We start from the raw sequence: 26,184 nt of genomic DNA, 5'->3' as shown, positions 1-26,184 counted from the left end.
AGATAAAAGGAATAATAGAGATAGGCCATTTTGTACATATTCCAAGGGGAAACTTATTGCAAAGCATTCTTTTTTACTGTTGCATTGCATTTTATAGAAAAAGAGGACTTTGTGGCATATAAACCAAGATTTTTTTTATAGAAAGTCCACAGCTTTTGAAGTAGAGATTTTTGTTATAAAATTTGAAACATAGATTACTCACTTGCTTTTCTATGATGTGCTAGTGTTTATTTTTTACAAAAAGTTCTAACAAACCTCTGCCTCTGCTGGTGGACGTTTCGTCCCCGAGGGTTTCACCAGCCCAGTAGTCAGCACTTCGGTGTTGACATGAATATCAATTATGTGGTCATTTTTATAAATTTCCTGTTTACAAAACTTTGAATTTTTCGAAAAACTAAGGATTTTCTTTTCCCAGGCATAGATTACCTTAGCCGTATTTGGCACAACTTTTTGGAATTTTGGATCCTCAATGCTCTTCAACTTTGTATTTAGATATAGGAAGATGTGGTGTGAGTGCCAATGAGACAACTCTCCATCCAAATAACAATTTAAAAATTAAACCATTATAGGTTAAAGTACGGCCTTCAACACGGAGCCTTGGCTCACACCGAACATTTTGTTTGGTTTATAACTATTTCTATATGAGCGTCACTGATGAGTCTTATGTAGACAAAACGCGCGTCAGGCGTACTAAATTATAGTCCTGGTACCTTTGATAACTATTAATGATGTGAGAAATGTAGAAAACAGAGGAAACGTTAAATTTGGAATAAGCAATATTTATTTTAAAAGTTTTTTTGAAGTGCACAAATTACAGTGATTCGAAACAAGAACTTATATAAATCAGCCCCCCCCCCCCCAAACCCCCTTTAACAAGATGACACCTGTGGAAACTTAGTGTGATAAAACACGCTATCATGATTTTTGTTCATTCTGTCTCAGAAGTCAGTTTAATCGCAGATGTGATCAACTTATTTCTTATTGTGGTCTTGCCTTAGGCCTATCTGTTACATAAAATAAAGTTCAATAACAAATTTTAAAAATCGACATTAAAATCAAAATTTATAAATCAAATATCTCCGTTTGCAGAATAAAATTTTGTACAAATCGAAATTTTAACTAGGAGATAGTAGAATGTAGTATAGTAAGTAAGTAAGTAAGTAATTTGTTTATTATAGTGACTTGTGAACATAAATATAATACAATTACAAAGTTTATAGTCAAAGTTACACCCGGCCCATTGGACCTATAAGTCACCTTTTTAAAATATCAGTAAGGTTAAACATAATCACGTTATACATGTATATATACACAATTTCTCAAATCATTTGAAATTAAAGTTCAAAAAGTTAGAATAAATATACACAAAAATTAAATGTTCATAGATTATATAGCACCTGACGTCGGATATGAAATGCACGAACGATATATTTTGCTAATTTTCTTGTGTGAAGAGACATTAAAATGTTCAGTTTTTGTTCATGATTCAGATCTAAGAAGAGTTCTGTAGTTAAAAGTTCACCAAAAATGTTATTTCGACAATTCAAATAAAGCGGACAATTAAAGATAAAGTGTAGTTCAGTTTCGGCTTCTTGAAGATTACAAAAAATACAAAGTCTTTCCTCAGGTTTTTCACTTGAATATCTGCCTGTTTCAACTCTTAATGGTAAAATTCCACATCTTAACTGTGCCAAGTACGACCGTTCAACTTTACTTAAATTTAATTCAATATAGTGTTCAGTTTCGAAAATAGTTTTGAATGTCTTATAGGTACGTAATTTTGAGACGCTTTCGATAGAATTACTCCAAATGTCTGAATAAAAACGAGAAATGTTAAGTTCCACCAATGACATATCAACCTGTAATTTCAGTTCGTAATAATGTTCTAATTCAAGCTTGTAGAAAATATCCTTTAAATCGCTACACCAATTATTTTCACATCGTTCATAATCAAAGTCGAATGCTATTCTTGTAATGCAGTTTCTGTCAAATCGAATTAGTCTATTCCAATATCTAACCATATTTTTCCAGTGTCTATATTGACTCGGGATCCAACCAATATCTCCGTGTATAGCAAGATTTGGTGCGTACCTATGAACTCCCAAATAGTACCGAATAGCTCGATTCTGAATGTTGTCTATTGATTGATATTTCCGATACCCCCATACACCAGACGAGTAATCAAGTATAGGAACAATGCAAGAATTAAACAATTTCTCATACGATTTATATCCAAAGTCTTTGAATCCGTGTATTTTACCAAGTATATGGCCATGTATGTTGACCCCGATAATCAAACTGTAATATTTTTTTACCCAAATACCATCCTTCAGATGTTAATAAAGACAAAAGTCTGAGGGAGTTTATAATTTAGGATTTTATCTTATATATTTGCTTAAGAGCTCTTAACTTCCACATAAAGTTCAAAACAGCCTAAAAGCAAACACTGCAAACATATCCCTCTTTTAAGATCTTGTCATTGCATGGTATTAATATTATATGAGCAACAGCATTACCCCAAAAAGAAATTTTGCTACACAATTTTTTTTACAAATAATGTTTATAAATGTAGAATATATATTTGTATTTGACAGTTGCTTATACAAGAACTGAGCAAGAGCTGTACATTAAATTACCGTTTTATGCCAAATATGCATATTTTGTCATCTTAACCAAGTCATGTTGAAATTGCAGATACCTTTCTGTAAAAAAGTGTCCAGATTGTAGTCTTTATAACCAAAAACAGTTTTCAATTGTTTTGTCGACTTAAATTACTTTTGATACATTTTAGAGTCTAAACTTCGTTATCTTTAACTTGGTTGTTACCCAATCAAGATGTATCTGATAAACTAAATGCGCGCAGGTTGATATTCATAAACCATGTTCCAAGAACAGGAGATCATTATTCTTTTTGTTTAAGCCTAAAAAGAGGGATTTCGAAGAATCCAATTAGGATGATATGATAAAAACATATTTTATGGCTGCCATTTCAAAATTACCAGTTGCACCCATTGTATATCTATGTGATTAGAATATCGGGCTATGATCCGTTTTTCTTCTTCTGTACCTTGGAAGGGTAGGGGGCTTTCTCAGTTAACAATGATAAATATTGTGATATATATATATATTAATCATATTTGCATTTTAATATACATATATATATGTACAGTTAAATCGATTATTTTATCAAACTGGTTGTTTATCATGAATAATTTCCGCCTTTCCTGATTGAGAGATATTTAATTAATTATCCATATTTGCGGTTCAAGTAAATATTATTCTGATATCCAAGATGAACTGACGTCACTGGATTGTCGGATAACTATTAATATTATTTTACGAGTATATCTATTAATAGATATTACACCGGCATATTTAATATCGAACATTATTTTCGATCTGAGAATAACACATCAAAAAGACTTTGAGTGTGAGTATAAGCTTATTATATGGCGAATATTTTGTTACTCAATTCAAGTTAAATTTCACCATAGTTGTTAAATTAAAAGACCCTTTAAGATCTTGTGAAACTGTAAAGGAAAGTAATTAGAAAATATTTGAATGGGTCAATAATTTACTATACAAATCCTTGAATGGGTATACATTATACATACGTACTACGTACAAAGACAGGCAGTGTGTTTGTTTATTTTTATTAATAAATGCTAAGCGAAGGCTAGTTACTTCGTGCTGCTTAATTCATCCCCCCTTCAAAATCATCATTGATCATCATTGCTCACTGAATAATAACAAACTTTAAAATGGTTCACTTGGTTACCTTCATCTTCTTATAGACAACAAGCAAGTTCATATTAAGAAGGATCAACAAGTCTTGAAAGTGTAGATAAAGATGGCATCAAACGGAGCAGAGGTGAAATGTTCCTACATTAACTGTGACCAGGGAAAAGTAATAAAACCTGAGTCTGATAGAGCAGATGTCCGAGGTTTCCATGTTCCGAAATCTGGGAGAAAAGGTACGTACTTAAGTTTAGGATGTCCTCATTGCTCTAAAGTCTGGGAGAAAAAGTACGTAATTAAGTTTAGGATGTCCACATGTTTAGAAGTCTGGGAGAAAGGTATGTTATTTAGTTTAGGAAACCTATACCGGGTTGTCTGAGTTGAAAGACGGGAAATTTAGACAGCCATTGGAAAAATACGTATATGCTGGGATATGGGCAAAATTTTCACCTATGAACAATCGTCTAAGGATATTTTAAGGTTCCGAAGTGTCTACGTATTATACATTCCGTATGATAATGCAACACATCCAAACGGAAACTTTCAGAGGGGTAGTCTTACGACTCAGACGGTGAAACCGGTATAGTTTCTCTAACACACAGGGGTGCTATATCGTGAAAAAAAGGTCTTGGAAATTCCCCCAAAATATAAATGATTCTATAGATATACATGATTTATCTTGAATAGGATTCAATCTGACAATAATTTCATTTGGTCAACGGAAAACATTGAAAATTGTTTTATTCCAAGGCATACTTAATTGAAACAGAGGTAATTAAAAAGTTTGAACATGTTTCATAACAACACGTTATTCCAAAAGCGAGTACAGCTTACAGGATACATACACATAATGATGAAAACTTTATATGTACCAATTATAACAATTTCTACAAAATATTTTTCAGCTACATAATTTTATAAATATAAACTTTAAGGTGTACATGCAATAGGATATTATACATACTGATATACATTTGTACTTGAATAAGCAATGTGATTGTGCAATCTTTCATATGTACTGACTAGAAACCCGAAAAGGTAGTAGATATCAGTCTTTGTGGAAAGTGGGGATTGATTGGTTAAAAGCTATAGAGAAAAAGAAAAGGGAAGTGAAACTTGATGATTCCTTTAAGTTTACACGGTTTTGTACATTGACCTTAACCCATTGTATACACTTTGTATAAACATGAAACTTGATGATTCCTTTGTCTCAATGGATTCCATAAGTTTACACGGTTTCATACCTTGACCTTAACCCTTTACATTGTATACACTTTCTATAAACATGATCGTTGTGGAATTATTGACATCCATACCTTGTCCACCACCTTAAATATATACTTGATTATGAAAATAATATTAAAATGCTAAGGGATTTCCAATGTATAATTCGTTGATCTTCTAGTTTCCTCAAAAATTAATAGAGCGATATTTAGAAGGAAAAATTTCAGTAAATTTCTCATTTTCTTTATTCTCATTATAATATAGAACAACCATATAACAGGACAGAAAGAAAGAAATAAAGAATCAATATAAATATTTATAGAATGATGAATAATAACATTGAGTTTTGAACTGGGGAATGTGTCAAAAAAAAACAACCCAACCTGACCAAAGAGCTGAAAACCGACAAAGGCCATCAATGGGTTTCCAAAACATCGAGAAAATCCAGCAGCACCAAGAGGCGGGATTCCGCTGGCGCCTTAACACAAAAACGTATAAATGAACTAAAATTTAAAAAAAATACAACCACAAGATTAACAAAGGCCGGCGATATTAAACATTTCCTGTAAGTTACAACACATGATCCCTTGACCTCAAAATCACTTCCAAAGTATACCGAATATGCTGTTGCTATCCTTCAGATTAGGAAATACACACTTATATTATGATTTGATTTAACTGTTGTTTTTTTCATCTTAAGAATATTAAAAGGCAAAGTGCTAAGTTTGAAAATAATTTGAATAAGCATTTTGGTCTTTTGGTTATTTTCAACAAATACTAAAATACGTTTTTGTGTTTACACAATTGCCACTGAAATTCTGTCCCAGATAGGCTTCTTAGTAGAAGTCTTTTCTTTCGAGAACGTTTGAGATACTGAATAGTTTATTACTGGCCTTACCGTCATAACAGTTTTGAGTATGACTCAGACTCAGACTCAGACAACAACCAATCAAATTACTTGATTTGGTGTTTCGAGCCAAAATATTGTTTTTCGAGTACGCAGTAAAACTTTATGACGTAAGGCCAGCCCTTGCGGTCATAAAATTTCTTGCATGGTTATTGTACTTACACTCAGAAATACTGGATATTTCGGGACTAAAAATTATAAATGCTCAGTAAAGTGTTATGACCGAGAACCCTGTTTTTCAGGTTATATGTATATATAGTTTTCAATTTATACTTGTTTATATTTTATCGTTTGGGCTTGTATCATATTTTCCGTCCAGTTTATATGATCCGTTCATCCTATATTGACTCTTGAAATTCAAGAGTCAATCTTAAATTGAGGGTAAATTATATGGCCTTTCAAATACCGTTTCGATCGCTAACATCACTGAAGAGACATATATTGTCGAAATATAGATCTGGTGTACAAAAAAATATTGACGCCTTGTGTTTGTGGCATAACATCTTGTTCACAAGTTCATTGTTTTCTGTTTAGTATTAAATTTATATTAAGATCCATTTTGTAACATCTCGTGATCAATTTTATTTGGCAATCGCCAATGGCAGTCAGCAGGGTTAAAGAACATCAGTTGTTCGACCTGTTAGTTAAATGCGTTTTGTTTAAATATACTTTTTCACTGTTTTGGTCTTTTGGAAAATGTTGTTTGTGCAGTATTTAGACCCTTCTACAACGAAATTTGTTTTACATGCACACGTATAAAAATTGCGGTTTTCATCCACACGGCCGACACTCGGCTAACCGAGAGATAGGTCTGTTAATCTATATTGAGTATGCGGCTATATCGGCGGCGGGTCTGTTAATCGGGTTGGCTAAAGTCTGTTAATCAGGTGTTATCGTGAAAACCAGTGCAAGGTCATTATGTTTCATTGTATAACTTTTTAATTATATTTATATCATAAAAACAATTCATGTCTGACAAAATGATTTGGAGTACTGAATTCAGTGGTGTTATTCATTTTTTTCTAGCTTCAATAAACGATCCATAAAATGAAAAGGCAAGTTACTCATCAGTAAATTTATACACATTTTACACACACAAAATGTACACAAAAAGGACAAGTTGGTTGAGTTTACTGGCATGCAATCTTTTGAACATCGAAAAAAGACTGGCATTATGTTTGTTTACCATATTAACATCAATATGTGAAAAATCTACACGAAAAACTGTATTTTGGTGACATAAATCAATTTTTGATAAAAATATGGTCTGTTAATGGGTCGGATGTATAAAACTCGGTCTGTTAATTGGTCTGTTAAGAGTTATGAATTACATTACAAGTATTATTTAATTGCTATATGGGGTGTTATCTGAATAAAGAGATAGGCTCAAGATTAATGGCTAGAACAAATGGAAACAAAACATGAACAATGAAACATAAGTTAAGACATTGGAATCTGAAAATTGATAGAAATGATTTTAAAAAGTAATATTAATTTCATCTAAGAATGGTCGCATATATCATGTGGATTCTATTTCATTGATATGAATGGTTCCAATTTGTCATTTACATAGTTAACAAGTACATAAATCAGAGATAAACTTCGTAATGTTTTTTTTTATCAAATGAACTGAAATATGTTTATAATGCAAACAAATATAGACAAAACTTTCTCTACACCACCTTGAATGTCACTCGATAGAAAAAAAAGCACGTTTGCGAACTGCGAGTCGGCTAAATGACTTACGATATTATAGGAATACATCATTACTCGAAAAATAGAATTAATATTATACATGTATTGTGATTAACAGGAATATACAATTGTCTTGTTGTAACACATTAAACTTGCACCCAACACTAATATAAAGAAAACTTACTAATGTCTATTTCTTGTTTAGAACCACGGTTTAGAACTAAATTGGTACAGACATTACCTTAGGTGGCAGAAAATGAAAATGATGACTCGGTACAAAGGAAAATACATACCGGAAATAAATTCCTCATTAATAGATACCAGGATTGAAATTTGATATGTGCACCTTATATTTACGCCAGACACGCGTTTCGTCTACGGAAAACTCATCAGTGACGCTCGAAAAAAATGTTTAAAAGGCCAAAAACAAAGTTGAAAAGCATTGAGGAAATGCAACTAATACCAGCGTTACACATCAGCGTATAGCTCCGGCGTGTTAAAAATTATTCTAATATGACGTCCTTAATTATTTCGCTTTGTAAACAAAGCCGTGTTCTAATGAGCACAAAATATGTTTGACACATGCGCACACATTTATTTTTATATTAAAGTTATTTCCATCGTTATCCTTTAAAATATATACATTCAAGTAGCATACATAAACTTTTATAATACATGACATGTTATATCGAACAACATATATTTACCCTGCTCGTATTTTTTAAACTTATCAAATATGAAATGTAATGTACAGACTCTTCGGGGAGGAAACGGGAACAGCTAAACATTTTTACGGTATTTTCGTACGCTTCGACCTATATAAAAAGACTGTATTTGTCATATTAGAATCGAAAAAATTCCTTCAAGTCATGCTCTATGCTCACGTTCACATGGGTAGGCATTATATTTGACCACAATTTACACCTCGCTAACGCTCAGTGTAAAATATCGACAAATATAATGCCTACCCATGTTAAAATGAGCATAGAGCATGACATGAAGGAATTATTCCTTATTTTACGCTGCGAATATGCTTTAAGCGTGTGTTGGGTGTACTAGAAGCGTACCTAAGGCTAAGCGTGTATCCGGAGTTCAAGAAACGTATGTTTGCGTATGTTGTATGCTTGTTATGCTGCATAAAAATTTCCTCGGGCTGTAGCGTTCATCAAGCGTATTTACTTTCCTTCAGTGGCTAGAAGTATAGGGGAGGGTTGATATCTCATAAACATGTTCATCCCAATAAATTGGGGATTAGATACTGGTGTTAGAAATTTTTAAGATTCGCCTCAGAAAGCCAAGAGATTTATTTGCATTTAATATGATGTTGTTGTAGTGATTGTTCCATTTTAAGTTAGACTGTAGGGTTACGCCGAGATATTTTGCAGATGTTACTAGTTCTATAGTATGGTTATGAGGGATGTAATCGTGTTCAAATGGTTATTTTTTGTGTGTGATGGTTACAATAGTGCATTTTCCTGGACGGAAGGCCATGAGCCTTGAAACTTATGCAACGCGCTTTGAACGATTGCTAAGCGTTCTTATGGCGTGCCACTAACGTATAACGTTTTCTCTGTACGTTTGGTGCACGCCGGTCTGGCCGCCAGTGTGTGACCCCGGCATAAGGTTATCTATTCATGAGGTAGAAAAGCCTTAGTATTCCAAAGAAAACGCATGGAATTTAACCAGCTGCATTGCAACATATGACAGATTCATAGATGTTACAGATTTTGAACTGACCAAAAAAATAAGGCTGATTGATAACTTGGCGTAAATAATATATTCATGCGAATTCGAGCGGCCAATCAGTCCATATAACGCTAATTTGAAGTGACACGCCCTTTTAAGAAAATGCAGAGAATTTTTTTTTAAAAGTGCTCTTTCTATAAGGATACTGTTGCAACGTATTGTATTTTTTTCGTCACAAGTACATCTCATTTTTTTTAATGTGAAAATATAAATTCAAGCAGGAACATATGTATTGATATACTGTTTTCCAGATTCAAGGTAGTAAGACTATTGACGTGGCTAAATAACTCTTAACTGACACGATTTAAATTGTCCAACCCATTAACAGACTGTATTCCACTAATATTCATTAAAATGTGGTATAACTCAACATATATAACAATTATATAATATTTATCAACGAAAATTGATTTTTTAGAACCAAAGTACTACTTTGTGTCCTTTAAATCATATCTAAAAATGTTTTTTGGCCTTTTATCTAAAATATTGCTATGCGTACAAGTATAAAAACCACATACTTGCGCGACGCCTTTTCGTTTTACTGAAAATTGAGCAGGCTATGCATTTTTTTTAATGGTGAAAAATGTTCTATGATAGATATCATTTTGTCAGACACTTTTCTTTTTTTGATATGATTCTCATAATATGCCAAAAAATCTGTATATTAAACAGAGTTTAACATTAAATTGTGAGTTTTACTCTTAACAGACTTTAGCCAACCCGATTAACAGACCCACCGCCGATATAGCCGCATACTCAATATAGATTAACCGACCTATCTCTCGGTTAGCCGAGTGTTGGCCGTGATCCAACGCAATCATAGGTTTGAACGTAGTTTTCAATTTAGACTTGTATATATATATATATATATATAGATAAATAACTCATGATTCAGCCAGAACTTTAATTTTTATAGTTAGTTCGTTCTTATGTCGTACTGTTACACCACTATCCCAAGTCATTAGCCTGTCATTCAGTGGTTGTCTTATTGTATATGTGTTACATACATATTTGTTTTTCGTTCATTTCGCCCCGACGTAGCAGAGGGGGCATTACGTTTTACCATTGTATGTCTGTACGTACGTACGGAAGTTGGTTTCCGTTCTCTAACCTGAGTTTGTCCTAACCAAATGCTATGAAATTTCTACTCAATGTTTATTTATTACCACAAAACACTATGATTGTTCCTTCGTTCCAAGGCCAAAATGGAAATAAAAAAAAACCTTATATATTCAAAGGAATATTAGTACGTACGATGATAGTGCAGAATACACAAAGGCATAGGAAATTCATCTTCAACAATTCATGCATGTTACCAACGCACAATCGCAAAACGTCATGATTCTAAATACGATACTGTTGTCAGGTCATTAAAGATTGCATATTTTGGCTTTAATATTGATTCACTTATAGGGTCTTTGCATCGGAACTAAACACATTAATTTAAAATTGAATTTTAATTTGTTGGCATGACACAGGTTATGTTCTTCTCATATATTTTATTATGATAGTATGAAACTAAACCCCTAAAGGGAGGGAATGTGCCTGATATTCATATGATGAAGACATACTCTTTCAATCAGTTTAATTGAGGTCTGAAGCTGGCATGTCAGTTAACTGTTGTTATTTATGTATTATTGTCATTTTATTTATTTTCTTTTGTTACATCTTCTGACACCGGACTCGGACTTCTCTTGAACTGAATTTTAATGTGCGTATTTTTATGCGTTTACTTTAATCATAAACATGTTTAACCCCGCCGCCTGTCCCAAGTCAGGAGCATCTGGCCTTTTTTAGTCTTGTAGGATTTTTAATTTTAGTTTCTTGTGTATAATTCTGAGTTTAGTATGACGTCCATTATCACTGTACCAGTATACTTTTTTAAGGGGCCAACTGAAGGACGCCTACGGGTGCAGGAGTTTCTCCCTATATTGAAGACCCATTGGTGGCCTTCGGCTGTTGTCTGCTCTATGGTCGGGTTGTTGTCGCTTTGACGCATTCCCCATTTCCTTTCTCAATTTTATTAAACTATAAACCATAGTATTAATTTGATTGCATGTCAGCTTTCACTTTTATAAAATTTCAATGTTGTTAATTTTTGAATATCTTTACCTCTCTTTCCTATCATCACTTGGAAGTACTATATAACAACTATCTATAATACTAAAATTACGAGGTCCAATTTGTCAGCCGTCATCACGTAAAAACGACGAATCAAAGAATTCAACTTTATATATAACTAATATAGTACAAAGGTGTAGATTAAAAATTACACCACTCCAGGCCCTTTTGTTTTCCACGCAATTAATATTGCCAATAATTAAGAAGTTCCGGGTCGAGTCCGATACCGATACCATGAATAGTATATTCACCTTTTACCTATTACCTTATCTGTACGTTCCGCATCTGACAGGCGCACCAACAAACGCTGTATTCAGGATTAATATGCTATATATTCGGGTCATAATCACTAAACTAAATTGTCAAATTGTTACCTATTGTAGTATTTTAATCAGTAAGACTTTCTAAGATAACAATACGAATACTAAAAATCTGGATTAAAAATAAGCAATTTGTTAGCCGGCATGACGTAAAACGGCGAACCAAAGAATTCAACTTTATTTATAACTAATATAGGACAATGCTGTTGATTAAAAAATACTCCATTCCAGGACCTTTTGTTTTCCAAATAATTAATATTACCAATAATTGATAAGTTCCAGTTCGACAGGTTCAAACAGATAGATTTGAAAGCAGAGTAAGTGATAAGTTCCAGTTCGACGGGTTCAAACAGAAAGATTTGAAAGCAGAGAAAACTGTGAATCTTATAATCGGCATGACTTTATCAGATGACAATACTAATACTAAAATAAGGCTTGCACATAGTTATATACTTTAATTCAGTCACGGACCCGCGATATCACGGGTGTGTTCTAGTCTTATATATGATTAACAACTATATAATATATGATTGTTATGAATAGGAATGTTGGTTGAATGGACAGACGACGGATCTGCTTCACTCCATCTCTTCTGTTGGCAGACAATTTTAAAAGCCGCCAAAAATGAAACGCCTGAAATAAAGTTGTCTGCCAAAGAACAAGAATTAGTGAAGGAGGCAAAGAAAACAGCAGAATTTCATAACTCAGAAGCTCATTTTCAAAGCGAGGCTGTGCGTATAGCAGAAATGTTGAAAAAAGCTAACTACTGTATAGGTTTTACAGGTATTTATATTAATTGCACATCCTTATATACTTATAGCATTTTACATATTGTAGAAATTACAGATAGCTGTCGTAGAGTTGACAGTCTTTCGTTTTTATACGACCGCAAATTTTGAAAAAATTTTCGTCGTATATTGCTATCACGTTGGCGTCGTCGTCTGCGTCGTCGTCGTCGTCTGCGTCGTCGTCGTCGTCCGAATACTTTTAGTTTTCGCACTCTAACTTTAGTAAAAGTGAATAGAAATCTATGAAATTTTAACACAAGGTTGGTATTGATTTTAGGAGTTTTGGTCCCAACATTTTAGGAATTAGGGGCCAAAAAGGGCCCAAATAAGCATTTTCTTGGTTTTCGCACTATAACTTTAGTTTAAGTTAATAGAAATCTATGAAATGTTGACACAAGGTTTATGACCACAAAAGAAAGGTTGGGATCGATTTTGGGAGTTTTTGTTTCAACAGTTAAGGAATTAGGGGCCAAAAAAGGGCCCAAATAAGCATTATTCTTGGTTTTCGCACAATAACTTTAGTTTAAGTAAATAGAAATCAATGAAATTTAAACACAATGTTTATGACCACAAAAAGGAAGGTTGGTATTGATTTTGGGAGTTTAGGTCCCAACAGTTTAGGGATTAGGGGCCAAAAAGAGACCCAAATAAGCATTTTTCTTGGTTTTCGCACCATAACGTTAGTATAAGTAAATAGAAATCTATGAAATTTAAACACAAGGTTTATGACCATAAAAGGAAGGTTGGTATTGATTTTGGGAGTTTTAGTCCCAACAGTTTAGGAAAAAGGGGCCCAAAATTAAACTTTGTTTGATTTGATCAAAATTGAATAATTGGGGTTCTTTGATATGCCGAATCTAACTGTGTATGTAGATTCTTAACTTTTGGTCCCGTTTTCAAATTGGTCTACATTAAGGTCCAAAGGGTCCAAAATTAAACTTAGTTTGATTTTGACAAAAAATGAATCGGTTGGGTTCTTTGATATGTTGAATCTAAAAATGTACTTAGATTCTTGATTATTGGCCCAGTTTTCAAGTTGGTCCAAATCGGGGTCCAAAATTAAACTTTGTTTGATTTCATCAAAAATTGAATAAATAGGGTTCTTTGATATGCCAAATCTAACTGTGTATGTAGATTCTTCATTTTTGGTTCTGTTTTCAAATTGGTTTACATTAAAGTCCAAAGGGTCCAAAATTAAACTAAGTTTGATTTTAACAAAAATTGAATTCTTGGGCCTCTTTGATATGCTGAATCTAAACATGTACTTAGATTTTTGATTATGGGCCCAGTTTTCAAGTTGGTCCAAATTAGGATCTAAAATTATTATATTAAGTATTGTGCAATAGCAAGTCTTTTCAATTGCACAGTATTGCGCAATGGCAAGAAATATCTAATTGCACAATATTGTGAAATAGCCATTTTTTTTTTTAATTAGAGTTATCTTTCTTTGTCCAGAATAGTAAGCAAGAAATATCTTATTGCACACTATTGTGCAATAGCAAGATTTTTTTTTAATTGGAGTTATCTTTCTTTGTCCAGAATCAATTTAAATTTTTGTTATATACAATATACAATGTATATTCACTTTTTACTACCAACTGATAAATTTAAATAATCTTAACCATTCAGTGATAACAAGCTGTTTTTTTACATCTTAATATTTTATGATGTACTTAAATGAGTAGTTATTGTTGCAAACTCCATTAGAATATTTTAATTGAGATTAGTTTTGGAATACGGGAAAGGGGGATGTGATTAAAAAATTGGGTTCAATTTTTCTCATTTGAAATTTCATGAATAAAAGAAAATTTCTTCAAACATTTTTTTGAGAGGATTAATATTCAACAGCATAGTGAATTGCTCTAAGAGAAAACAAAAATTTTAAGTTCATTAGAACACATTCATTCTGTGTCAGAAACCTATGCTGTGTCAACTATTTAATCACAATCCAAATTTAGAGCTGAATGCAGCTTGAATGTTGTGTCCATACTTGCCCCTACCGTTCAGGGTTCAACCTCTGCGGTCGTATAAAGCTACGCCCTGCGGAGCATCTGGTTTCTAAATCCTGTGCTTTACAAATTTTTTTTGGAAAACGTAGAGTCATACAGATAAATGTATATTGGATCTATGTCAAATAAAATATCTATAGATATAAGAATAAGAGACGTGGTATAAATGGCCACTATATTAATCAACTGAGAATAACATTTTTTTAAAACGCCCCTCTTTGAAAAACAATCGAAAAAGCGCATATTAAAGCCAACAGAGCATACAAGTTGGTTTCATTATGTCCACTGAGATCTGTTATTATGGTCTGATAAAGTCTGTAAAGATCCCAGGCATCACGGATGAGCACTAGATTTAACCTCCGATAACATTATTAATAATCAATAAACAAGCAAATATTTACGTTATTTTTATTTTAGGTGCTGGAATTTCAACTGCAGCAGGGATTGGTGACTTTAGAGGGATTCATGGCAAATGGACCAATAATGACAAAACTAAAGACTTTGGTAGGTTGATCTTAAATTTTCGTGTAAAGTAGAATAATTACTTTGCAACCTTACCAAATTGAGTTATTCTGTTGTATTGATGTTTACTTCGCACATTTTATTTTCAAACCAGTAAAATTTTCAGATGAGATGAATTTCCATTTCTTTCAGGTGCTAAATCTGCCTCATCGGGACCAGGAAAACAAAATAAACGAGATTATCGCCTTCCAACGTATACTCACGAAGCAATTTGTAAGTTACTGGACTTGGGAATAATGAAGTACTTAATCAGCCAGAACACGGATGGACTTCATAGACTTTCTGGTATTCCTGCACAGAAGATTTCAGAACTTCACGGGAATGGTTTTGAGGAGAAATGTGAAAAATGTGAAACAAGACGCATGCGCAACACAAACACTAGATCTGCTGCTCAGAAACAAAAAGTTCCACCCCGTAAATGTGAACGATGTAAAATCAACCACAGAACTGGAAACATGTGTCAAAATCCTGTAGGCATTTATTTCTAAGTATATTTACATTTTGATGCAACCAATTTTGATAGGTGATAATATTACTGCTGTAAGAAAGTGAAGTTTTTTATATTCATATTTAAAAGCCTAGACTCAACGATAGCAGTGAAAAGCAAAATAACAAAAAATACCGAACTCCGCAGAAAATTCTAAACGGAAATCCCATAATCAAATGTCAAAATCAAAACCTCAAACACATCAATCGAAATAAAATTCATGCAGTTTTACAATTAGTATTATAACACACCCAAAGCTCAACACAACTTAGAATAAGGAAATGAATTATCGTAAAAATACCAGTCTATAAAGCGACATGATGAACGATAAAAACACCGAAGGCCAGTGCAGTTGTACTTTATTCACACGAATCTGTCACATCATCATTTTGAATCGTTTACTTTTTCCATAAACAAATATTTACTGTCACTGATGGTGTTTTATGACAAAGCAAAAACCACATCAAAACGCTGATGGAAATACACTTGAGTTTGTTTTAAATTGGTAGTCCATCTTATTTGTAATATTTCATATAATTTGTTTTATAGGGCTGTGGAGGATACATGATGAATACTATCATCAATTTTGGAGATTATTTAGAAGGCCCGGTTTTACAATCTGCAGAAGACAACGCAGAGAAAGCTGACCTTGTTCTTTGTTTAGGGACAACCTTGAGAGTAACTCCTGCTTCTGATCTTGTTGCCATGGGAAAGAAACCGAACAGACTTATTATTTGCAATAGGTAATTAGCACATTCTGTCTTAATTCTTTGTCTTCCAATTCTATTTTGAGGACATATTTTGGATGAAACTTATAGATTTATAAAAAATTTAAAGTAATTTTATGTAAAGAGGGGTCATACATACTTAAGTAACTGGTGCTATGTGAATTATCGTTCTTGAGTTTTAATCTCTTGTTATTATTTGTGTATCTTTCTACTCTATTCGATAAAAATAATATAGATTTTTACCCTATAAAAAAAACCTCTTGAAGAATCTTTAGGCAAAGTTTACTTATAGTGCAATGTTCTCAGATTGATCTTACTAAATTTTGAATATTTTATTTTTATACGACCGCATATTTTTTGGGGATTGTATGATGTCGTCTTCGTCGTCATCTGTGTCGTCCGAAGACACATTGGTTTCCGGAAAATAACTTAAGTTTAAATGAATCTTTATGAAATTTTTTCATAAGGTTCAAAATCACAAAGAAAGTTTTGGATCAATTTAGGAGATGATGGTCCCAACCGTTTAGAAAAAAGGGGCCCAATAGGGGCGCAAAAACAAGCATTTTTCCAGTTTCAGTATAATAACTTATGTATAAGCATTTCAATTGCTCTGAAATTGTACCATAATGTTTAAAACCACAAGTAGAAGGTTTGAATTCATTTTAGGGTTTATAGAGCCAATGTTTAGGAATAAAGGACCAAAAAGCCAAAAAAAAAGCATTTTTCTAGTTTCAAGACAATAGCTTGTGTGTAATTGTATGGATATCTCTTAAATTGTACCACAATGTTCCATACAAAAAAAGGTGAGGCTAGGATTAGCTGTTTTTTAATGTTAATTGCCCAAAACATGTAGGAAATAGGGACCAAAAAGAAGCATGTGTCTAGTCTCCAAACAATAACTTATCTTGAAGTGCATGAATCTCTTTGAAATTGTACTACAAGGTTCCATACTATAAAGGAACAGATGGGATTGAGTTTATTGGTTATTGCTACAAGGGGGGTTTCAATAAGTTTGGGGGGGGGGGTATGATTTATTTAGGGATTTCTTTTTTTTTCAAAATTTTTCAAATTTCATATTTGAAGTCTTCAATTGCACAGTATTGTGCAATAGATTTGTTATATCTTTGACCACATGTATTTTGTGACAAAAACCTATATTATTTCAAAAATATGATCACAATCCAAACTCAGACAGTATCAAGCTTGAATATTGTGACCAAATTTGCACCAACTGTTCAGGGTTCGTCAACTGCGGTCGTTTAAAGCTGCGTCCTGCGGAGCACCTGGTAATATATGTAAACATTTCACTTTTTCTTGCAGACAAACCACCCCTTATGATGACTATTGTACGGAAACAGATAAGGACGGAAAACTTCTAGGTTCCCGGATGTATGGTGACTGTGATCGTCTGATGAGGCTGGTCATGAGGATAATTTTAGGTGAAGATGCAGCAAAGACTTGGGAGGATGATAGGGATCAAAGAGTTGCTACATATGACTTGTCAAGAATGTAAAGACAATTATGCTAGGCCTTTTTGCAATATTTATGCTTGTGTTCAAAATGAATAATTATAATTCCAATAATTTTGAAAAACAACATATTCGTGAACTTTCTAATGTACTTATTTCAACAGAGATCTTTATACAGAAATAGATGTATACATGTATTGGTGCACTGCAGCTTATTGCCTGTATAGATAATGATGATTTTTCAAACCTTCACATGTGATGTTATAATATATTTTTAACTTATTGATTGATGAATTAATCTGCAGAGCAATTTCAAATAAATGTGGGTATGTATTTTTTAAATATTTATATCAAATACACAAGTATTGTTGAAAATGAATCCGGAATTAACTACTGGTCCGGTTGTTGCTGGATCAGTTATAAAGTAATGACTAAAATGCTTTTTATTAATTTCTTTAAAACTTTTCATACATTTTTATACGACCGCAAATTTTGAAAAAATTTTCGTCGTATATTGCTATCACGTTGGCGTCGTCGTCGTCGTCGTCGTCGTCGTCGTCGTCGTCGTCGTCGTCGTCGTCGTCCGAATACTTTTAGTTTTCGCACTCTAACTTTAGTAAAAGTGAATAGAAATCTATGAAATTTTAACACAAGGTTTATGACCATAAAAGGAAGGCTGGTATTGATTTTGGGAGTTTTGGTCCCAATATTTTAGGAATTAGGGGCCAAAAAGGGCCCAAATAAGCATTTTCTTGGTTTTCGCACTATAACTTTAGTTTAAGTTAATAGAAATCTATGAAATTTTGACACAAGGTTTATGACCACAAAAGAAAGGTTGGGATTGATTTTAGGAGTTTTGGTTTCAACAGTTTAGGAATTAGGGGCCAAAAAAGGGCTCAAATAAGCATTATTCTTGGTTTTCGCACAATAACTTTAGTTAAAGTAAATAGAAATCAATGAAATTTAAACACAATGTTTATGACCACAAAAGGAAGGTTGGTATTGATTTTAGGAGTTTCGGTCCCAACAGTTTAGGAATTAGGGTCCAAAAAGGAACCCAAATAAGCATTTTTCTTGGTTTTCGCACCATAGTGTTAGTATAAGTAAATAGAAATCTATGAAATTTAAACACAAGGTTTATGACTATAAAAGGAAGGTTGGTATTGATTTTAGGAGTTTTGGTCCCAACAGTTAAGGAAAAAGGGGCCCAAAGGGTCCAAAATTAAACTTTGTTTTATTTCATCAAAATTGAATAATTGGGGTTCTTTAATATGCCGAATCTAAATGTGTATGTAGATTCTTAATTTTTGGTCCCGTTTTCAAATTGGTCTACATTAAGGTCCAAAGGGTCCAAAATTAAACTTAGTTTGATTTTAACAAAAATTGAAACCTTGGGGTTCTTTGATATGCTGAATCTAAAAATGTACTTAGATTTTTGATTATTGGCCCAGTTTTCAAGTTGGCCCAAATCGAGGTCCAAAATTAAACATTGTTTGATTTCATCAAAAATTGAATAATTGGGGTTCTTTGATATGCCAAATCTAACTGTGTATGTAGATTCTTAATTTTTGGTCCAGTTTTAAAATTGGTCTAAATTAAAGTGCAAAGGGTCCAAAATTAAACTAAGTTTGATTTTAACAAAAATCAAATTCTTGGGCCTCTTTGATATGCTGAATCTAAACATGTACTTATATTTTTGATTTTGGGCCCAGTTTTCAAGTTGGTCCAAATCAGGATCTAAAATTATTATATTAAGTATTGTGCAATAGCAAGTCTTTTCAATTGCACAGTATTGTGCAATGGCAAGAACTATCTAATTTCACAATATTGTGAAATAGCAAATTTTTTTTTAATTAAGAGTTATCTTTCTTTGTCCAGTAAAGTAAGCAAGAAATATCTGCAAGAATTTTTTTTAATTGGAGTTATCTTTCTTTGTCCAGAATCAACTTAAATCTTTGTTATATACAATATACAATGTATATTCACTTTTTACTACCAACTGATAAATTTAAATAATATTTACCATTCAGTGATAACAAGCAGTTTTTTTACATCTTAATATTTTATGATGTATTTAAATGAGTAGTAATTGTTGCAAACTCCATTAGAATATTTTAATTGAAATTAGTTTTGGAATAAGGGAAAGGGGGATGTGATTAAAAAATTGGGTTCAATTTTTCTCATTTGAAATTTCATAAATAAAAAGAAAATTTCTTCAAACATTTTTTTGAGAGGATTAATATTCAACAGCATAGTGAATTGCTCTAAGAGAAAACAAAAATTTGAAGTTCATTTGAATACATTCATTCTGTGTCAGAAACCTATGCTGTGTCAACTATTTAATCACAATCCAAATTTAGAGCGGAATCCAGCTTGAATGTTGTGTCCATACTTGCCCCAACTGTTCAGGGTTCAACCTCTGCGGTCGTATAAAGCTACGCCCTGCGGAGCATCTGGTTTATTTATATTGCTGATGAGTTCGCAATATTTAAAGGATTTTGCATTTGATTGTTTTAGTTTTTAAACGCTAACTTCATTGCACTCGTGGAAGATTGATTGTTATTGACTTTACTATATATTGAATCGTTATATTAATATGGATTGCTTCACAGAGCATTGACATTTTCCTCAAGGGAATTCAATATCGCAATTCTACTGTGCGCAGTTAATCTAGTTAAGACGGATCAAAATTTCTGATGCCACTCACTAGTTTCTGTGAGTGTTTTCGTGGCAATACATGACAATTAAAATAACCATATAGTGTAATTCTGTGTCCAAAGTCAGTTCCTATAGATCATCTCGATTTTAAGGAAAATATTTCACGCATGTTCAGGACATGAAAAGATTAACGAAAAAAAAAACGAAATGGTAGGTCCTGTAATAGACAGTTGTAAATTTTGCACTGCCATTTGAAATTGAGTTAATAATTGATAAGGACAAATTTGCATTGTAAAAGACAATCTACAGATCCATGAAGGAGTTGTTGGAAGGGTTCTAAACGTGCAGAGAACGGATGATGATGATGATGATGATGATGATGATGATGATGATGATGATGATGATGATGATGATGATGATGATGATGACGATGATTTAAATATGACGATGACGACGAAGACCACTGGCTTTACAGCCCTCGCAAGGTCGACATTATGAACGGATCTGACTACGTACTTGTACATCTCGCACATTTTAAAGGACATCTTACTTTGTCAATTTGTAATGCCGATCGGAAGAAGACCTTACTGGTCATTTCTATCCTCAGTCACTTGTGTGTTCATTAACAAAGAGAAGCCATCATTTTGAATACCAGAAATGACATGTAGAAAATCTACTAGTATATGATTTATGTCTTCAATGTTATACAAAATTGCCACAGTTTTGAGCCAAACTATATTTTTTTACAGTAAAAAATGTTCGCATTGAGTGATCAACTTTTCATCATTATTTTATCGGACGAACTTTTTGTGAAAAAAGTCTAAGAAGCGTACACAAAGCTTAAAAACGCCGTGTTTACGTGCCGGACAAAAAGGAAGAGAACTATTTTTTGGGGAATGTTAAGAGTTGAGAAATCAGTGTGTGGTATTTAATCTTGTCCAACAAACGTAAGATGACTGTACTAGTATTGGGTTGTATCAAAATTTGAACTGGAAAATAAAATATATCATTCTCGGGTGTATATCAGATCCAATGCATTTACCACAATTATTATATGTCTCTGGTCATATTTTACTGTAAACTTGGACAAATAGTTTTTAGTCGAGGGTTTCACAATTAAAATAAAAATCTATATAATGAGGTACTGTTAACTAAGGCATAGACATTCGGATGATAATTTTTTTTTTATAAATGTGGTAAAAAGGCAGTTATTTCTTACGCATTTTCATTGGCTGATGGAACATGTTACACGTTTGAGTTATCTCTCGTTTACCAAAATAATTAACTATTTACTTCCATAGTCTTTTAGATATATCAGGGATCACTACTTGTTATACGACCGCAAAATTTGAAAATTTTTTCGTCGTATATTGCTATCACGTTGGCGTCGTCGTCGTCGTCGTCGTCGTCGTCGTCCGAATACTTTTAGTTTTCGCACTCTAACTTTAGTAAAAGTGAATAGAAATCTATGAAATTTTAACACAAGGTTTATGACCACAAAAGGAAGGTTGGTATTGATTTTGGGAGTTTTGGTCCCAACATTTTAGGAATTAGGGGCCAAAAAGGGCCCAAATAAGCATTTTCTTGGTTTTCGCACTATAACTTAAGTTTAAGTTAATAGAAATCTATGAAATTTTAACACAAGGTTTATGACCACAAAAGAAAGGTTGGGATTGATTTTGGGAGTTTTGGTTACAACAGTTAAGGAATTAGGGGCCAAAAAAGGGCCCAAATAAGCATTATTCTTGGTTTTCACACAATAACTTTAGTTTAAGTAAATAGAAATCAATGAAATTTAAACACAATGTTTATGACCACAAAAGGAAGGTTGGTATAGATTTTGGGAGTTAAGGTCCCAACAGTTTAGGAAAAAGGGGCCAAAAAGGGACCCAAATAAGCATTTTTCTTGGTTTTTGCACCATAACGTTAGTATAAGTAAATAGAAATCTATGAAATTTAAACACAAGGTTTATGACCATAAAAGGAAGGTTTGTATTGATTTTGGGAGTTTTGGTCCCAACAGTTTAGGAAAAAGGGGCCCAAAGGGTCCAAAATTAAACTTTGTTTGATTTCATCAAAATTGAATAATTGGGGTTCTTTGATATGCTGAATCTAACTGTGGAAGTAGATTCTTAACTTTTGGTCCCGTTTTCAAATTGGTCTACATTAAGGTCCAAAGGGTCCAAAATTAAACTAAGTTTGATTTTGACAAAAAATGAATCGGTTGGGTTCTTTGATATGCTGAATCTAAAAATGTACTTAGATTCTTGATTATTGGCCCAGTTTTCAAGTTGGTCCAAATCGGGGTCCAAAATTAAACTTTGTTTGATTTCATCAAAAATTGAATAAATGGGGTTCTTCGATATGCCAAATCTAACTGTGTATGTAGATTCTTCATTTTTGGTCCAGTTTTCAAATTGGTCTACATTAAAGTCCAAAGGGTCCAAAATTAAACTTAGTTTGATTTTAATAAAAATTGAAATCTTGGGGTTCTTTGATATGCTGAATCCAAACATGTACTTAGATTTTTGATTATGGGCCCAGTTTTCAAGTTGGTCCAAATCAGGATCTAAAATTATTATATTAAGTATTGTGCAATAGCAAGTCTTTTCAATTGCACAGTATTGCACAATGGCAAGAAATATCTAATTGCACACTATTGTGAAATAGCAAATTTTTTTTTAATTAGAGTTATCTTTCTTTGTCCAGAATAGTAAGCAAGAAATATCGAATTTCACAATATTGTGCAATATTATTTAGCAAGATTTTTTTTTTAATTGGAGTTATCTTTCTTTGTCCAGAATCAACTTTAATCTTTGTTATATACAATATACAATGCATATTCACTTTTTACTACCAACTGATAAATTAAAATAATCTTTACCATTCAGTGATAACAAGCAGTTTTTTTTTACATCTTAATATTTTATGATGTATTTAAATGAGTAGTTATTGTTGCAAACTCCATTAGAAATTTTAATTGAGATTAGTTTTGGAATAAGGGAAAGGGGGATGTGATTAAAAAAATTGGGTTCAATTTTTCTCATTTGAAATTTCATAAATAAAAAGAAAATTTCTTCAAACATTTTTTTGAGAGGATATATATTCAACAGTATAGTGAATTGCTCTAAGAGAAAACAAAAATTTATAGTTCATTAGAACACATTCATTCTGTGTCAGAAACCTATGCTGTGTCAACTATTTGATCACAATCCAAATTTAGAGCTGAATCAGCTTGAATGTTGTGTCCATACTTGCCCCAAACGTTCAGGGTTCAACCTCTGCGGTCGTATAAAGCTACGCCCTGCGGAGCATCTGGTTAGAGTCTATCTAGCTATAAAACCAGGTTCGTTGTCTTCAGAAATTTCCTGTTCATTTTAACCGGCGTTGAATAATAATGTTTAATTTTGTCAGCTTCTATGGACTATCACTTTTTGAATTTGCTTGGAGGTCGGTATATTTGTTGGAAATGTGGAATGGTTTACTTTTATTATTTGTGACTTGGATGGAGTGTTGCCTTATTGACACTTACATCACATCTTATATCTATGAATGCATATGAGACAACCAAAGCTCAAATGTAAGAGAGCCGTGGTGTAGGTTGCACTTTGAAAATACAGCTGTTTCTCAAAACACGCCTCTGTAGTGGTTAGGGCATCGGATTTTCGATTCCCGTTCCGGGATGATAATTTCAGAGACTAAATTTTCGTCTCTATCTTGACACCATTTGCGAGTATGGCCTTGAGGAAACGATGATAGTCCGTCGGAAGGGGACAATAAATGGATACCCCGTTTTAAGAGAGAGCCATATCTCTTGCACGTAAAAGACAACCTTGTAGATTTAAAAAAAAAAACAAGTCTAATGCCGCTACATGGCAGCACTTGCACCCGCAAAGTGGAAAGGATTATATAACTAGTTTTTATTTTATTTATATTAGAACTTTGAAGAGTTGGTTGAAAAGGACTTTTACGACAATTTTCGGCAACTTTACGGTTCAGTATTTTTTTGAACAAATGTGAAGTAAGGGTTATTTTGAACGGGCATACACCGAGTTTACCGCTTTTCAACATACGCACCATTTTCACGATTTTGTCATTCAAAGCTTGACTTATGTCATGAATTTTCCCGCCCTTATTGTAACGAAACTGCAATACACATCTAAGTAAATGCCAGGACTTTCTGACAACCAGCGACATGCAGTTTTGGGCATGATCCAATAAAGCCTTTCACAGCATTCAATTACGAGAAAACTGAAGTTGTAGCCTCTACAATAACCAAAATCATCCAAAATGGATCAGTTAATGATAAGCCACATCCCGGGGTACAAAAAGCAACAAACGCTCAGCAAGACCGATTCATCTGGTCTTTGAGATATCCGATATTGACTCTGATGGCTGTCCAAAGGTCACGAGAGTACAATGGTGGTCTAAATAGAACCTTTGGAGCAATTTCAGTTAAGCATGATGTGCGAAATTGTTAAAGAGCACCACAATATTTCCTTAGTGCCATCTAAACGGCCGTCTGGCATTAACATCGAATTCTGAAGACCTAAAATCATTCATTATGTTCCAAAAACCGTCAGTGGTGGTTATGTTCCGGACCATATGAGTATTTGGACCATACGCGTATGCGTATACTCATATGGTCCGACCGTACGCGTATGGTCGGACCATACGAGTATGATACTCGTTTGGTTATTAACGGGCCGGACCATATGAGTATTTGGACCATATAGGTATTTGTTTTTCAATAATATGCATTAGAAAACTTTATTAAAATTTGTACATGCAATTGTACAAATTTACAATTCAAATAGCATTAAATAATTATGACAAAGCTACTTTTCATCGCTAATGGTATTCTTTCTTGTATGCGTAGGGTGACATTTACTTCCAATACAGTACCATAGCTTTTCTTGGGTCCTTGGTCATTCCGATGTGTCTACGATGCTTTTAAAAAGCTCTAGATCTCCAATATCGTAACAAGACTGATGTGCATCATATCACCAGACAACTTAGAAAATTGAACTAGGGTCCTTGCCGGTTACGTAATTCATTATTTAACAACAAAAACACGTACATGTATTAGTATAAAAATTCTGAATATTGCATTGCTAAATATATGCTAATTATATAAAGTTTCAAAAGTAAGCAATTTATTAGACTCTTTATCCTGTCGACTCTTACGTCAGTTTATAGTTAAACAATTGTTTTCTTGTGTAACAGTTCATAAAGATATCTTAAGTTATCTTCCCAGGTCGACATTTTGCCATTCAATCGTTATAACGCATAGGAAAATGAGAAAAAAACAAAATGTTTCTACTGTAGTTTTGACTAGTGATGAAATTTACTGTGTGAAACTGCATATTTCATTTTGTTAATCTTGTTATCATTTTTTTTCATATAGATAACAAAATTACCTTTGGTAGTGTCTTTTTAATGACGTGACAACTAGAAGTAAACCTGTAAATAACCCCGACCATACGCGTATATACCCATATGGTCATGACCATACGTGTATGGTCCAAATACTCATATGGTCCGGAACAGTTACATAGACATTTGGCACACGCCTTGGCCACATGTCATGCCTTTCGCCGGATTTTGGTCCGATCGACCAAATTTTGCATCAGATTTGACATGGTTTAGACGATGAAAACCACCACCAATTTCATAAATTCTGCTTGAGATTGCTTTGAGGGACAAGTGGAATAACTTTCATCGGGATCACATTAAACGTCCGGGATAATCAATTCCACGCCGCTGTCTAGA

At 33.2% G+C, this 26,184-nt stretch overlaps 2 protein-coding genes across 2 annotated transcripts in view; one reads left to right on the top strand and one right to left on the bottom strand.

Annotated features, from left to right (window-relative positions):
* The window catches only part of LOC134725897 (uncharacterized), a 54,771-nt gene that overhangs the window by 8,081 nt on the left and 20,506 nt on the right, over positions 1–26,184 (bottom strand). The window lies entirely within an intron of this gene.
* Positions 3,294–18,087, top strand: LOC134725895 (uncharacterized). Its single transcript, XM_063590164.1, has 7 exons — positions 3,294–3,430; positions 3,795–3,974; positions 12,295–12,534; positions 14,966–15,052; positions 15,203–15,540; positions 16,107–16,300; positions 17,606–18,087. Exons 2-7 carry the CDS (start codon positions 3,851–3,853, stop codon positions 17,796–17,798), a joined length of 1,176 nt encoding a protein of 391 aa, XP_063446234.1. The 5' UTR covers positions 3,294–3,430; positions 3,795–3,850; the 3' UTR covers positions 17,799–18,087.

Source organism: Mytilus trossulus, chromosome 7 (assembly GCF_036588685.1).
Source record: "Mytilus trossulus isolate FHL-02 chromosome 7, PNRI_Mtr1.1.1.hap1, whole genome shotgun sequence".
Lineage (NCBI taxonomy): Eukaryota > Metazoa > Mollusca > Bivalvia > Mytilida > Mytilidae > Mytilus > Mytilus trossulus.
The sequence above is the reverse complement of the archived record's forward strand: the minus strand, read 5'-3'. Positions and strand labels throughout refer to the sequence as shown.

Excerpts from the sequence above, each read along its gene's own strand:
- LOC134725895 (XM_063590164.1), top strand. The coding sequence starts at position 3,851 with ATGGCATCAAACGGAGCAGAGGTGAAATGTTCCTACATTAACTGTGAC. Across the intron at positions 3,975-12,294 it reads TCCGAAATCTGGGAGAAAAG|GAATGTTGGTTGAATGGACA; the intron begins GTACGTACTTAA and ends TGTTATGAATAG. Across the intron at positions 12,535-14,965 it reads CTACTGTATAGGTTTTACAG|GTGCTGGAATTTCAACTGCA; the intron begins GTATTTATATTA and ends TTTTTATTTTAG.